The sequence below is a fragment of the Chiloscyllium punctatum genome, chromosome 17, assembly GCF_047496795.1.
Source record: "Chiloscyllium punctatum isolate Juve2018m chromosome 17, sChiPun1.3, whole genome shotgun sequence".
Taxonomy (NCBI): Eukaryota; Metazoa; Chordata; class Chondrichthyes; order Orectolobiformes; family Hemiscylliidae; genus Chiloscyllium; species Chiloscyllium punctatum.
This window is the reverse complement of record NC_092755.1, coordinates 91,098,449-91,115,299: the sequence shown is the minus strand read 5'-3', so window position 1 is coordinate 91,115,299 and position 16,851 is coordinate 91,098,449. Positions and strand designations below refer to the sequence as shown.

The 16,851-nt window shown below is 39.2% G+C and overlaps 1 protein-coding gene across 4 annotated transcripts in view; it reads left to right on the top strand.

Moving 5' to 3' along the window:
* The window catches only part of acacb (acetyl-CoA carboxylase beta), a 139,358-nt gene that overhangs the window by 90,142 nt on the left and 32,365 nt on the right, over positions 1–16,851 (top strand). For all 4 annotated transcript variants that reach the window (XM_072587880.1, XM_072587879.1, XM_072587881.1 and 1 more), the window contains 7 exons: positions 1,605–1,820; positions 3,412–3,567; positions 4,466–4,669; positions 6,349–6,504; positions 10,615–10,737; positions 11,715–11,984; positions 14,648–14,745. In XM_072587880.1, the coding sequence (XP_072443981.1) occupies positions 1,605–1,820; positions 3,412–3,567; positions 4,466–4,669; positions 6,349–6,504; positions 10,615–10,737; positions 11,715–11,984; positions 14,648–14,745 (1,223 nt within the window). The remainder of the gene's footprint in view (positions 1–1,604; positions 1,821–3,411; positions 3,568–4,465; positions 4,670–6,348; positions 6,505–10,614; positions 10,738–11,714; positions 11,985–14,647; positions 14,746–16,851) is intronic.

Here is a 16,851-nt window from a genome sequence, read left to right as displayed (position 1 = left end):
GAATGCGGAATACAGGGTTAACGGTAGGGTTCTTAGTAAGGTGGAGGAGCAGAGGGAGCTTGGGGTCTATGTTCATAGATCTTTGAAAGTTGCCACTCAGGTGGATAGAGCTTGTAAGAAGGCCTATGGTGTATTAGCGTTCATTAGCAGAGGGATTGAATTCAAGAGTCGTGAAGTGATGTTGCAGCTGTACAGGACCTTGGTTAGGCCACATTTGGAGTACTGTGTGCAGTTCTGGTCGCCTCACTTTAGGAAAGATGTGGAAGCTTTGGAGAGGGTGCAGAGAAGATTTACCAGGATGTTGCCTGGAATGGAGAATAGGTTGTACGAGGATAGGTTGAGAGTGCTAGGCCTTTTCTCATTGGAACAGCAAAGGATGAGGGGTGACTTGATAGAGTGACTTGATAAGATCATCAGAGGAATAGATAGAGTAGACAGTCAGAAACTTTTTCCCCAGGTACAGAGTGTTACAAGGGGACATAAATTTAAGGTGAAGGGTGGAAGGTATAGGGGGGATGTCAGGGGTAGGTTCTTTACCCAGAGAGTGGTGGGGGCATGGAATGCGCTGCCTGTGGGAGTGGCAGAGTCAGAATCATTGGTGACCTTTAAGCGGCAATTGGATAGGTACATGGATGGGTGCTTAAGCTAGGACAAATGTTTGACACAACATCGTGGGCCGAAGGGCCTGTTCTGTGCTGTATTGTTCTATGTTTTATGTTCTAAAGCAAAACACTGTGGATGCACGAAGAACAGTCATACCAGATTCAAAATGTTAATTCTATTTCTCTCTCCATAGAAGTCATCAAACCTGCTGTGTTTCTCTAGTATTTTCTGTTTTTATTTTGAGTATCTCCTCCAATGTAACTCCCAGCAAGTGCAGACCCAGACCCTCATTTGGTGCCAATATTGGAGTCCCAAAGCCGTTTTAAAATTCAAGATATGTATAGGCAAGCAACCCAAATCAAATACATCTAAGTCAGTGTTGTTTTTTGACAAAGGAAGAAGACTCTATTGAAACAAAATCAGAAATTGCTGAAAAAGCTTAGCAGGTCTCATCACATCTGTGGAGAGGAATCAGAACAGTTCTGAGGAAGGGTCACTGGACCCGAATGTTAACTCTAATTTCTCCCCATAGATTCTGACAGACCTGCTGTGCCTTTCCAGCAATTTCTGTTGTTGTTTCTGATCTCCATCATCTGCAGTTCCTTTGGTTTTTCACTTAGTATAAGACTCTCTAGAATATGTGTGAAACAATTGTCTCAATTGAAGGCACACTGGATTTGATCTCAATTATGATGGAATTGCTATAACTGGCTTGACCACCCCTGGAATTGAGAAAGAAAAAAGTTAACTATCTCTCTCTTCAGTAATATTTGTTGAAAAATCTGCATTTGCAGATGTCATATTTGAATCAAACTCTGGCATTGACTCCACCTGGTCAGACAACTTGTTGAACTTGAGGAATAGACACTTTTGTGATATGGTAGAAGGATATTTATCTTGGTTGAACTATTCTCTAGCAGACATATATAACCTGAAATAAGAATGAACACTATTTCATTTATAAGTATGTGATGTCTTTGTGTTTTAAAACCTCTATCCAGTTTGCAGAGGATCGTATTTATCGACATTTGGACCCGGCACTAGCCTTTCAGCTGGAACTTAACCGAATGCGAAACTTTGACCTCACTGCTGTTCCCTGCGGTAATCACAAGATGCACCTGTATTTAGGTGCTGCCAAGGTGAAGAAAGGAGCAGAAGTCACTGACTACAGGTTTTTTGTCCGAGCAATAGTGCGCCACCCTGACCTCATCACGAAGGTGAGAACCTAGGAATTACAGAGGATTTTTGTTGCGACTCGACACAATTAGCAGTGTGCATCTTTCACACCGAAAATTGAATCTAATCCAGCCAATGTTTGGTGTAAGATGAAGAAGATGATTGTAATGTAAGAGCAAAAAGAACTATTTGATCTAGCTAGCATGTTGCTTCCCAAGAGCATATAGAAAATCTCTCCAATCATGAGCCCTATTTCACTTTTTCAACCCTTGAGAGCAAGTTTTGTATATGCACTCTCAAATACCCAAAGGCAATCAAAAAATATGAATTTTAATCCATTCTTTCATATTCACTATTGGTTACATGAACTATGGTGTTCTCAAGAGTATTATTATTATTATTGTCTCTAAACCCACTCCCAGGTACTAAAACTGCTTTGGTTTATGCATAGATTTTTTTTTAAAGATCAGATAATTAAACAAGTGGGGAGAGGGAAATTATATAAAGTAATGCATGGTTGTATAACTAGAGAACTATTGTAAATATTGTATTGAAAGACATCGGATTATGATGCGGTAGAAAGAAAAAGGTGAGCTAAAAAATGTTTTTGCTGTTGTGGAAAAACGGCTGTGTCTACTGTGATATCCTAAATATTTACAAACTTCCAATGTATTTAAGCAGGAATGAGGGTTTCCCTATAAGGAGAAATTGAACAGTTTAGCCTGATGTTCCGCAGCATTTAGAAAACGAAAGGTGATATCTCAGTGAAGCATTTAAAATTTTTGAGAGGTATAATGGGTGAATGCTGGGATAATGTTGCCTTGGCTAGATGGTCTAGAACACTCTCAGAATAAGGAATTGATCATTTATGACTGAGACAAGGTGAACCTTCTTCACTCAGGGTATTCTCTACCTTTGGAATTCTCTACCTCAGAGAGCTGAGGATGCTCAATTCTCAAGTATATTCAAGACTAATTGTCTGATATTTGGAGACTGAGGGAATCATAAAATATGGGGATAGTGCAAGAAGTTGGAGCTAAGGTAGAAGATCGGCGAAAAGCTGGTTGAATGGCAGATCAGGTTTGAAGGGCTGAATGATCATCTTATATGAGAAAAGGGAAAGGGAAATGGAGCCTGAGTTCCATGACATATTGGGCGGTGAAGAAAAATCAACATTGGAATGAAAATGAATTCTTACAGTTAATTCTAAGCTACCAGCATTCCCCTTGCATGCTATTTCTAATGTGCTAATTTGCATACATGACCTTACCCTTCAATGGGAAAATGGGATTGATTTGATAACTTTTTCATCAGACCATTATTATTAGTTATGAGATGACTCAATATAAGGAAGTCTTTTGGGATATGAGAACTTTCCTTACGTTAACTGTCAAGTCCTTTTAAGCTGTCTCTCAAAGGAGCACTTTGGTCAGGAAAGGAAATGTCATAGCAAGACCACACCCCTGTGAGGTGAATTTGGAGTATGAATTTGTAGAGACCTCAAAGAACTGTTGTTTAGTCCGGAACTAGGAATAAATGTAAGGAGATCCTGATCCTCAAAAAACTCCAAAAGTATTAAAAGCATCTATTCCAGAATTTGATTTGCTGTGATTTCAATCTTCTGCACTATAGGAAGCCTCTTTTGAATATCTACAAAATGAGGGAGAGCGTCTGCTGCTTGAGGCCATGGATGAATTGGAGGTGGCTTTTAACAAACAGACTGTCCGCACTGATTGCAATCATATCTTCCTCAACTTCGTGCCAACTGTGATAATGGATCCATCCAAGGTTTGAAAATTTCTGATTTCTTGTGTTTGTCTGAATTGTTAGTTCAAGAATCTTACTCTCGTCATCATATTTGGTTTAACTTTCTGTCATTTAAAGCAAAAGAAAAAAAGCAAGCAATTGTTTTAGTTTTTACTTATGGTGAATTCCGCATGATATTATGCATGAAATAGGAAACTTCTACAAATCTACAGAAAAACTGTCTGGAATATCTCAAAGAAGTAGATTCCTCAGAAATTGTTTTCTCTTGTAATCCAAACTTGATGCAGTGATAGTGCCATACCATATATTTGCTAAAAAGTATTAGCAGTCTCTAGAGCAGAACAGCAATGTTAATTTTAATAAGTCTGATTCGGCTATATTGAGCCATGATTTTCAGTGGGAAGGTCAACTGTGCGCCGCACACTTCGATTTGTCTCACTTAGTCCAACCATGCTCACAGAAGTAAGGGGTGGTCACTGATCTGTCTTATTTGATCACCTCTGCCCTCATAAAAATTCTGAACTTGTATAAAGGACTCTCAGTCATCATCAACTTGTGTTGTGCAACTAACTGAATGATTAAGTTGCTAAATCTTGGAATGCTGAATGAGGGGCACAACTTCTGTTTGCTTCCCTGAAGAAAAGCACATCACAATATAAATCGACTGAAGTTACAATTTTCTGTGAGGCCAATAATTGTGGTTTTATTTTGGAGGTGAGAGTTGTTGTCGGTACTTTGGTGTTTTTCTTTATTGAATATGGAAGATTTTATTCAAAATCACCTATCAAATCATAAAAGCACATTATTGCTTCCCTTTGAAGTACTGTCATAACAATCAAAGGGATTTTTCTTTGCTCAGTATAAAATCTTTTGTGTTGTGTTGATTTGACATTATATATTTTTCAATGTTTATTTTCAGATTGAGAAGTCTGTCCATGACATGGTTATGAGATATGGAAGCAGGTTGTGGAAACTCAGGGTCCTGCAAGCTGAGCTCAAAATAAATATCCGCCTAACGCCCACAGGAAAAGCAATCCCAATCCGTTTGCTTCTTACTAATGAATCTGGATATTACTTGGATATGAGCCTTTACAAGGAGGTGCCAAATGCTAGGACTGGACAGGTAGATACTTGTTGAATTATGGATGGTTCTCGAGCTTAGAAAATGTAAATAAATGTGCAAGCTCCAATTCCCAATTTGCAATGGTGGAGAAACAATCTTGAAACAGCCAAAAATTGCAATTGTTTTAAATGTGAAACTAGAACTAAGTACTCCATGGGTCAGTGGTCTCTGCAAAAAGAACAGAGGTGGTATTGAAGTTGGGACCTTTTCATGACAAGGCAGGTATCAGCAATGAACAAGAATTAAAAAGGAACAGGAATGGGAAATCTTCATACATGTGAAATATGGAAAACAGCCACTTGTTAATGGCATAAGACAATAGAAAAAAGAACGTGGAAACAAGTTAAAGTCTATAACAGAAGCAAGAAATGTTTGACTAGCTGAAGGAGTTCAGGGCTTAGGCAGGGAGAAATTGAAGTATTAAAATCAACATTAAAGTGAAGGTTGTGCAAAGTATCTCATAGAGAAATAGATGTTGCTCTTAGAATATGCAGAATTTTCACCATCACTGGAACAGGAAACAGACAACTGCCAGAGGGGCAAGATAAGGGGAATTAAAATGACAAATGAGAGGGATCTCAGGCCCCATTTTGCATATATAACAGATAATTAATTAAGCATTCACCTAGTCTGCTTCTGGACTATTTTCTATAGAGAATACTGCACCACAGCAACAAATGCACCTTGTAGTTTTGAGAAATTATATGTAAATTGTAGTCTTACCCAGAAGGAACATATCTCGTTTTGGATAGGGAGAGGATGAATAGGTGTCTTGCACTCCTGCACATTCATAGGAGGTGTGAATGGAAAGGAAGTATCTGGTAGAAGAATTGGAAGGGATAATCAGAATATAATGGTGGGCACAGTTCCTTCAGAAAACAAGCAGAGAAGATGTAATCATATTGGAGATGGTGTAATTGATGGAATGATCTGAAGGTGCCAGCGTTGGACTGGGGCGAGCAAGATCAGAAGTCAGATGACACCAGATTATTGTCCAAGAGATTTATTTGAAATCACAAGCTTCTGATGAAGGGACAATGCTCCAAAAGCTTGTGATTTCATATAAACCTGTTTGTCTAAAACCTAGTGTCATCTGATTTCTGAATTGATGGAAGGTCACCAGTTGAATACAGAATCTGATGGATGGTAGATGGAGCTTTGTCATGGTTGTGAAAGAGGCAACTTGTGAGGGTAGAATCACAGAAACAGAGTGGAATCTTTTGTTGAGCCAGTGGAAGATATTTTGGAAGCTCTAATGTAAAAACGACATAATTTAAGTGAATTAATTTGTGGTGGGCAGACTCAGAAGTGAATTGAGTCCTTTAACAAGAAGCTGGGTGGAAAGAAATACAATCCAGATAGGTGTATGAGTCATAATAGATATAGATGGAAAGTTCATCTCTGGTGATAGAAAAGCTTGTGAGTGTTGCTTTCATGCTGATTTTCTTCAGAGGAATAGTGAAATTATAATAACTTGGAAGCTATCTTTTTATATCAATTTTAGCTATTTTCTTCTCTATTACTTTTACAGAAATTAGATCCTTCTGAGCCTTGCATATAACCAAAAATTGCACTTGGCTTCCTGGGGCACTTTGATCCTTGGATTCTATACCAGTATTGATTCATCCTCCTTTGAGGAATAGTAACAATTGTAATTTGTCTCCTGTAATGGTTTTTAGATCATGTTTATTTCATACGGAGAAAAGCAGGGGCCTCTCCACGGAATGTTGATGAATACACCTTATGTCACCAAAGATCTACTGCAGGCAAAGCGATTCCAGGCGCAGAGCTTGGGAACAACCTATGTCTATGACTTTCCTGAAATCTTTCAGCGGGTAAGTTATCTTTTCATCTTCAGCTAACAAATTTCTCTCCTCATAAAGGTGTTGAATCCTTTTTGAGGTGCAGTTCAGTAGCATTCTCTGATATCTTGTGGATATCACCAGGCTTTGGCTCATCCAATCTGCAATCCGCAAAACCCAATATTCACAAACACGTACTTGGTCAAGAGTGAGAATCCATTGGATAAATAATCAGAATATAAAGTGAGGATGTGATAAGTTGGAAAACACATCTTCCCAAACATTCATATTTGGGTTATGTTACAGGACCATCTATTCAGTCAAAGTTAAGGGTAATGAGGTTCACCTTTTGCTTGTTAACTTGCCCATTTTTATTGGATATAAAACGTTGCCACATGATTTGAGGTAGTACATTCTCCACAGAGGTGGATGCTGTTCCGTGATGCAGACTTCTAAATATAGAATATGTGTCTTAAAAATCTTAAACCCTCATAAATGCAGAACACTTGGCAGATTTTAAAAAGAACCTGTACCCTTTTATCTGGCACAGCCTTTGTGAATACCTGTGTGTATGTATTGTAAACTGGAAGTCATGAGGAAATCTTTTTGTCACATTCCATAGAGATAAGTCAGTTATTTAAGTATATTATGGATGATATTTATATCAGCCTTTACTTCCTTTTTTCTCAATTTTTTGCCTCTGTTCTGTTGGTGGAATCCAAATACATAGCCACTGGTTGCCGCCTGGCAAGTTGTTCATTAGCACAGATAAAATACAGTGTTTTCTCAACCAATATTCACTTTTTTCAGTAACCTAAGCTACTGAAGACAATTGTGTTTCCTCAACTCAAGTCAGCTATTTCAGCACAAATGAAAGATCTTCCTAATCTATATTACTCAATACTATGCCACGTATTTTGTTTGGTCATTAACCTACTTGAATTTTCCAAATGACCCTGGAGCATCAGAGGCTGAGGTTTTTAGAAGGTTTTTACCTTTTAGAAGTTTATAAAGTCATGAGGGGAATGGATAGGGCACATAAGTATTTTCCCAGGGTAGGGGAGTCCAAACCTAGAGGGCATAGAACAAAGAACAAAGAGAACAAAGAAAATTTACAGCCCAGGAACAAACTCTTCAGCCCTCCAAGCCTGAGCCTGTCCAAATACCCTGTCAAAACCTGTCGCCCCATTCCTAAGCATCTGTATCCCTCTGCTTCCCACCTACCCTGCAACTGTCCAGACGCATCTTAAATGAATCTACCATGCCTACCTCTACCACCTCTGCTGGCAACGCGTTCCAGACACCCCCCACCCTCTGTGTAAAGTACTTCCCACGTGTGTCCCCCTTAAACTTTTCACCTCTCACCTTGAAAGTGTGACCTCTCATTATTGAATCCTTCACCCTGGGATAAAGCTTGTCTCTACCAACCCTGTCTATACCCTTCATGATTTTGTAAACCTCAATTAGATCCCTCCTCAATCTCCTTTTTTCTAATGAAAACACACCTAACCTACTCAACCTGTCTTCATAGCTAGCACCCTCCATACCAGGCAACATCCTCGTAAACCTTCTCTGCACCCTCTCCAAAGCGTCCACATCCTTTTGGTAATGTGGCGACCAGAACTGTACATAGTATTCTAAATGCGGCCGAACCAATGTCTTGTACAATTTTAACATGACCTGCTAGCTCTTATACTCAATATCCCGTCCGATGAAGGCAAGTATACCATACGCCTTCTTGACCACTCTATCCACCTGTACAGCAACCTTCAGGGTACAATGGACCTGCACTCCCAGATCTCTCTGCTCATCAACTTTTCCCATTTATTGTATAATTCGCTCTAGAATTAGACTTGCCTAAATGCATCACCTCACATTTGTCTGGATTGAACTCCATCTGCCACTTTTCTGCCCAACTCCCCAGTCTATCTATATTCTCCTGTATTCCTTGACCGTCCTAATGCTTTGTGCTACTCCACCAATCTTCATATCATCTGCAAACTTGCTGATCATACCAACAGTGCCTTCTTCTAGATCATTTATTATATCACAAACAACAGTGGCCCCAGAACTGATCCCTGTGGAACACCACTGGTCACCTTTCTCCATTTCGAGAAGCTCCCTTCAACTACTACTCTCCGTCTCCTTTTGCTCAACCAGTTCTTTATCCACCTAGGTAGAACATCCTGCAGACCATGTGGCTTCACTTTCTCCATTAGTCTTCATTGGGGAACCTTATCAAATGCCTTACTAAAGTCCACGTATATGACATCAACAGCCCTTCCTTCATCTATCAACTTGGTCACTTCCTCAAAGAACTCTATTAGCCATGCGGCCTATCACTGATAATTCCATTCTTTTCTAAATATAAATAAATCCTATCCCTCAGTACCTTCTCCAGCAACTTTCCCACCACTGACGTCAGGCTCACTGGTCTGTAGTTACCCAGAATATCCCTACTATCCTTCTTGCACGGGGGACAACATGAGCAACCCACCAGTCCTCCAGCACCGCACCTGTATTTAAGGATGCCACAAAGATATCTGTCAGGGCCCCAGCTATTTCCTCTCTCACCTCCCTCAACAATCTGGGATAGATCCCATTCTGTCCTGGGGATTTGTCCACCTTAATAACTTCTAGCCTACCCAACACATCTTCCCTATGTATGTCAATGTGATCCAGACTAATCAAACTTCTATCTCAACATTCATCATGTTCCGCTCCTCAGTGATGCAAAGTAACCATCCAAAACCTCACCCATTCCCTCAGATACAACACACAGCCTTCCTTCATTAGCCTTTAGTAGACCAATCCTTTCTCTAGTTACCCACTTGCTTCTTATATAAGAATAAAATGCTTTGAGATTCTCCTTAATTCTGCTCACTAAAGCTATTTCATGACTCCTTTTTAGCCCGCTTGATTTCTCATTTAAGACTGGTCCTACTTTTCTGATATTCCTCCAGGGCCCATTCTGTTCTTAGCTGCCTGGACCTTATGTACGCTTTCCTTTTCCTCTTGGCTAGTCGTATAATTTCTCCTGTCATCCATAGTTCATGAATCTTGCCTTTCCTATCCTTTACCTTCAACGGGACATGCATATCCTGCACTATCTTTAGCCTATCTTTGAAAGCCTCCCATATATTAAATGTGGACTTCCCTTCAAATAGCTGCGTCCAATCCACATTTCCCAGCTCCTGCCTAATCTTGATATAATTGGCCTTGGCCCAGTTTAGTACTCTTCCCTTAGGACCATTTTCATCTTTGTCTATGAGTATTCTAAAACTTACAGAATTGTGGTCCCAAAGAAATCCCCACCGCAACTTCTACCACTTGTCCTGGCTCATTCCCCAACACCAGGTCCAATATGGCCCCTTCCCTCATCAGACTATTGACATACTGCTCTAGAAAACTCTCCTGGACGCTTCTTACAAATTCTACCCCATCTAGACCTCTGACGCTAAGTGTATCCCAGTCAGTGTTGGGAAAATTAAAATCTCCCATCACTACTATCCTATTGCCTTTACATCTTTCCTTAATCTGTTTACCTATTTGTTCTTCTACCTCACGCTCATTGTTGGGAGGCCTATAATGCAGCCCCAACAACGTAACTGCACCCTTCTTATTTCTCAGTTCCACCCATAATGCCTCTCCACCCAAGCCCTCCATAGTGTCCTCCTTTAGCACAGCTGTGATATCATCAGCATAGGTTTAAAGTGAGAGGGCAAAGATTTAAGAGGGACTGAAAGGACACCTTTTTCACGCAGAGGGTGGTGCATGTATGGAATGAGCTGCTAGAGGAAGTGGTGGAGGTGGGTACAATCATAACATTTCAAAGGTATCTGGATGAGTACGTGAATAGAAAGGGTTTAGAGGGATATGTGCCAAATGCTGGCGAATGGGACTAGATTAATTAAAGGTATCTGTTGGCATGGACATGTTGGACCAAAGGGTCTGTTTCCATCCTGTGCATATCTATTACTATGTGATTTTATGTATTTGATGAGCAACATTGACACATTTACTAAACTTTGACAAAGGTTTTTAATATGACCTGAAAGTTTGTTTTTCTGTGTCATAATAAATCTGATAGAAAATTTAGACTAAAAAGGTTTCTATTTTTTATTTACCTTCTCTGGCCAAAAGGCTCTCTTTAAGCTGTGGGCGTCTGATGTAGAGTGTCCTAAGAAACCATTCCTGTGCACAGAACTTGTTCTAGACTCTCAGGGTCAACTCGTGCATATGAACAGGATTGCTGGAGGTAATGAGGTATGTACAGTTCACATCTGTTATATTGAGCAATTTGGGAGAGGTCTGAGACCCAAAATGCACATTGTAACTAAAATTGAAAACATTAGGAGCAAAGAAAAGGTCCAGATAAAAGTAATGATTAGGTGTTGTGATCGGCATACTTTGCATTGGTAAACCGTACAATCTTTCTTATTACATTGAATATAAATTAGATTTTATGTCTGCATGGCACATATAACATGTGGCTTTAAACCAACCAGTGTGGTGTGTGAACATCTTTGGCCTTAATTCCTTTTTTTAACCATGAAACTAGTGAATATAAATGTGAAATACTTACTAAAACCCCAGTAGAGATTTCAAGAGAAACTTCCTCTAGCAAAGAAAGTTTTGTATGGCAACATATAACGACATGGCATGGTTGAGATAATAGCATAGATGCACTTATCTCCTAACAAGGTCAGAATTTACACAGCTCCAGGTTATAGTCCAACAGATTTGTTTGAAATCACAAGCTTTCAGAACTTTGTCAGGTGAAGGAGCAATGCACTATCTTCACCTGACAAAGGGGCAGCACCGTGAAAGCTTGTGATTTCAAACAAACCTGTTAAGGTACAACCCTGGTGTTGTGTGACTCCTGACTTGGTCCACCTCAGTCCAATACCAGCACCTCCACATCATGGTTACCATCTCCTTACAAGGGCTTAGAATCTGATTCTAATTTCCTTGAAGAATTTACAACTCCACTTGCCACACTTTCAACGATGGTGTTATTGAATAATTCTAGTTCTCTTTATAAATCTTACTGTTAGATTAATTGCTGTATTCCTACAGGTCACTTTCATGTTCTATGCAATTATGATTCAGACATTTGTTGTTCTATGCAATTATTACTAAGACATTCGTTGTTCCCTTCCATATCAACCAATATTTCTTCAATCGTTGACACAGTTATTTCCTCTAAGAACTAAATACGGTTGTGTTGGACTTTCCCTCAGGTAGGAATGGTGGCCTGGAAAATGAACTTAAAAACTCCAGAATATCCTAAAGGACGTGACATTGTCGTGATTTGTAATGATCTCACTTATAAGATTGGTTCATTTGGCCCTGAGGAGGATTTGCTATTCTTGCGGGCATCTCAACTAGCCAGAGCAGAAGGCATTCCTAGAATTTATATCGCAGCCAACAGTGGTGCCAGGATTGGCCTCGCTGAAGAGATAAGGAACATGTTTCAGGTGGCCTGGGAAGATCCAGATGATCCATACAAGGTAAATCTGTTTTCTTTCTCTCGCTGCTTCAAGAATTGCTCAATTCCAGATCACCTTCTTTCCACTGAGTGGATATGAGCCCCAAAGTGATTGAGGCTCTTGGTTTTGACCAACAGGCAAGAAGTTCTTGTTACTTGACTGTATGAGTAACAGAGTGGCCACAGGCTGGGCAAGCTGATGAAAGCACCAACCTGCAGGAAGCCATTCAATTTGGGGTAGCGAAAAGGAATGTGCTATCTAATGGCAGATTTTGAAGGATAGACATTTTTCTGTGCAGCTGTGTCTGAGTGCTGTGGATGTGTGTTGCCTGCCCAGTACCAATGTTAAAGCTATTTCTAGAATCTGGAAACAGACAGAACATGGAAGAGGAAAAAAAGTTGTGTTCCAAATAGGAGCCTCAGCATTTGGAGACTTTGAACAATATTCTGATGAATGGGAGTGAGGATTTAGAGTCCAAATTAAAGCAAAAAATATCTAAGGTAGTAATATCTGATTGCTGCCTGAACCATGTGCCAATTAGCATAGATTCGAAAGGATTATGGAATTAAATGTATGACTCAAAGAGAGTTATAGAAAGAATGGGTTCAATTCACGACTAGCTCTTTAAGAACTAGAGAAGATACAGATTTGATTAGAGGAGAAACATAATGAGGTGGTACAGTGACTCTGTAATTAGCACTGCTGCCTAACAGCACCAGGGATCTGTGCTCAGTTGCAGTCTTGGGCGACTGTCTGTGTGGAATTTAAACATTCTTGTGTGACTGCGTGGAGTTTCTCCAGGTGCTGTGATTTCCTCCCATAATCCAAAGGTATAAGGTTAGATAGATGGCCATACTAAATTGCCCCCCTAGTGTTCAGGGATAAGTAGACTAGCTGGATTAGCGATTAACAGGATTAGAAGAATAGGGTCAGGACCTAGGTCTGGGTGGGATCCATGTAGATCTGATGGACCAAATGGCTCTTTCCACCGTGTAGGGATTCTGAGATTCTGTTCTATGATTCTGTAATCTTAAGGCTTAAGAGTGTTAATAAAAACCAGCAAAGAGTGACCAAAATGTAAATTAAAGAAGGAGAAAATAAAAATGTAATCGTAAACTAACCAGAAAAATGAAATAGATTGCCTTTTACAAGTGTACAAAAAGGACGTGGGTAACTAGAGTAAAAATAGTCCCAGAAGTTATCATGGTGAATCAGGAAATGGTAGTGATATACCAGTAATAATTGAACAAATATTTTGACAGAAGAAGGCACAAATTACATATCAAAAATAGAAGGTATTAAAGGGCCTGATAAAATTAAGGGACTTAAGGTAATTAACATCAACAGAGATTTCTCAGGAAATTAAAGGATGTGAGCAACTGTCAGGGAAGTGGGGTTGAGTAAAAAAAACAACTCTGATTTTATTGCAGGTATAATGGGCTAGAGGGGCGGGATGGTTTATGTTTCTTATGTTCTTCGTTGTACATGGTCAGTTGGGTATGTCAACATTGTGGTACTGTTACTGGACTAGTCATCTGACACCTACAGGAATTAATTTTAAATCCCATCAAAGCAGCTGGGGAATTCAATTTCAATTACTTAAAAATTGATTTAAAAAGCTAGTTTTGATATTGACCATGAAACTACTACATTGTCATAAAAATCCATTTAGTTTGCTAATGTCCTACAGGAAAGGAATTCTGTTGCTCTGTCCTACATGTGACTTTCAGACCCACATAAATGTAGTTCCTTCTTAACTGCCCTTTAAAATGGCCTGGCATTGTCACTCATTTGTATTCAAAATGGCAGCTGGCCAGAAAATTAGGGATGATAATCAATGATGATATTTGATTGCCAGTGACACCCACATTGTGTGAATGATTAAATGAATATTGGTACAGTGCTGTAAATGTATGGCTTAAAACAAATTTTGCTGTAGCCTTTTTTTAAAATTATGAGCATATTTATAATGATGGGCAGGCAAAGAATCTCTGGTGCACCCTGCCGGATTCACTCAATTGCATCACAATAGTGATCAAAAATTCCCACCCCTCAAAATAATGTGATCGCCTGCCAGAGACAAAAAAAAGATAAAACCAGGCAAATTTGAGTGATGATTTCTTGAATCTGACCTACCTAAGCAATCATCAGTCATGGAGGAGATTATTCTGACTCTGAATTCCCCAAAATGAGACCAGATTAATTTAGGATATCTGGTTGGCATGGATAGGTTAGACCGAAAGGTATGTTTCTATACTGTGCAACTCTATGACTCAATGACTCTATAAGTACCTATCTTTTGTGAGAGAGGATGTCCAGCCTAACTAGAAACCAGTCCAGGTAACTCTATTAATACTCTGTAAGTGAATTAGTTTCACTAAAGGGGTGTGTAATACAACTGACTCAAGGCACAGATAGATACAAGAGGCATTGAAAGCTTTTACCATTTCAGAAGTGGTAATTATAATATTTCAGTACAGTATTTCCCTCAATTAAAATAAATGTTATTTTATAATCAAAATTTGATTACATTGGATACTTAGAACAATTTTTCAATGAATCAAAGATAAAATTACATTATAATTTTGTTTGTAACATTTAGCCCTGCAGCACTGAAATATAAATAGACCATTTGGACTATTCATTTTACATGCTTATTTTCTACAACTCATTTGGTTTTTCAGGGCTTCAGATACTTATACTTGACACCTCAGGACTACACCAGAATTAGCCCTTTTAACTCTGTGCACTGTGAACATGTGGAGGAGGACGGAGAGTACAGGTGGGTATTATATAGAGGAAAATTTGAATATCTGAAATTAATGTCGAGACTGCAAATATCCAAAAAGGGACAACATTGTGTAACATCTCTGGTTATACTGATGAACAAAAACAGATGGAGTGAATGACAAAAGTGGAGCAAAACAGAGTTTTAATGATTCTTGCACTCTTCAAACAACTGCATTGCAAGGAAATCGGTTTTATATGTTGAGATTATCTACTCCTGCTTGAAGCACTGGGGAAAAAAAGCCAATCCAGTTACTGATTGCTAACCGACCTGGCAGCTTGAAGCAAAGTACTGGTTCACATGCAGGAGACAGTATCTTCACATCAGTCAGTTAATAACCATTATTAACTACTGAGGGCAATGTACATTAATACGTTATTTAGAGATATATGATTGAGGCTTTTAAGGTGACAAAAATTTATTAGAGATGGAGGAGCTATTTCCAATTCCAGGCAAGACCACAACTAGGCACAATAAATATAAGACAATCAATAATAAATCCAGAAGGGTGGTTCAGGAGAAACGTTTTTGCTTGTAGAGTAATTAGAATGTGGAACTCGCCATCACAAGGATTACTTGAGATGAATTACATGGATGTATTTAAATGCTAGGGAAGCATAAAAGGGTGAAAGAATATGTTGATCAGGGTTGAATGAAAAAGATTTGACCTGTTCGATAAATCAGAATGTTTTTGTGTTGTAAATACTTTGTGTGTGATCACTCCTCAAATCTCACTCTCCCAAACCAAAAAATTGTGGGGCTGAACTTTTAAACAGAGGTGGACACAGTTGGTTTGCAGTTTTGCCTGCATATTCCATCTCTAGCCATTTAGCACATGTCTGTTTCTGGTATGGACTGGGATGGCTACCCATTCACATGCATCAATTTGGCCCTGACCAGAATGAAAATCTAGCCCATATTCCACATTAGATCATTCTATCTGTACAATGTACTAGAGACTCCTTTGTATCAGTAATTGAAGGGCACCAGTTAGCTCAGTTGGCTAGATGCCTGGTTTACAATGCAGAGTGATGCCAATAGTGTGGGTTTAATTCCTGTACAAGCTGAAGTCACCATGAAGTCCTGCCGTCTCAACCTTGTCCCTTACCTAAGGCATGGTGACCTTCAGTTAAACTCACCACCAGTCATCTCTCTGCAATGAGAGAGAGCCCTCTTGGACAATGGCAACTTTATTGTAGAGTAAGGGAGTCCAAAACTAGAGGGAATAGTTTTGCGGTGAGAGGGGAAAGATTTAAAAGGAATCTAAGGGGCAACCTTTGCATGCAGAAAGTAGTGCAGTATGGAATGAGCTGCCAGAGGAGATGGTGGAGGCTGATACAATTGCAACATTTAAAAGGCATCTGGATGGGTATATTGATAGATAGGGTTTGGTGAGATAAGGGCCAAATGCTGGCAAATGGGACTAGACTAATAGGATATCTGGTTGCCATGGATGAGTTCGACGGAAGGGTCTGTTCCATGCAGTACATCCTTATGACTCTAATAACCTGATCCAATATTATTGAGTTTTTCTTGAATGGCTACATTTTATTGCTACTGTGAATGAATCTACCTATAAATAAGCCATCTGATATGGAAGTTCCTGATGGCTGACACTTGTCCTCAGATTTTGGCCGCGGTCAAATTCTATGCATAAATCCAGAATCAATGAATAAATTTATTATTGATCAAGGGCTCATCATCTCTGAGTCCTTTGTGTACTAAGTTATACCTCAAATCATAAAGAGCAATAATTCTTTCCTTTGGGGACCATTTAGCATTAGTAAAGTATAATTTCAGTGTTTTCTATTTGAGTATGATAAACTTAATATCACTTGTTTTCTGCAATCTTTACTTAAACACTCTTATGGTGAAGGGTTGGAAGTTCATTCAGCTCTATAATAGTAGCATGACACATTGTTATACCAAATTCTGGTGCATCACTGCATGAAAATTAAATGCCAGCAACTCAAGGAAATGATGAGTGGAGACAAATCATTTTCTGAAATTAAGGGAAGGAATCAAATTCATGTAAGAACCAACACTTGCCTTAGAGGAATATTGGTTGATTTAGGTTGTGCATTTTCTATATACTTCAAC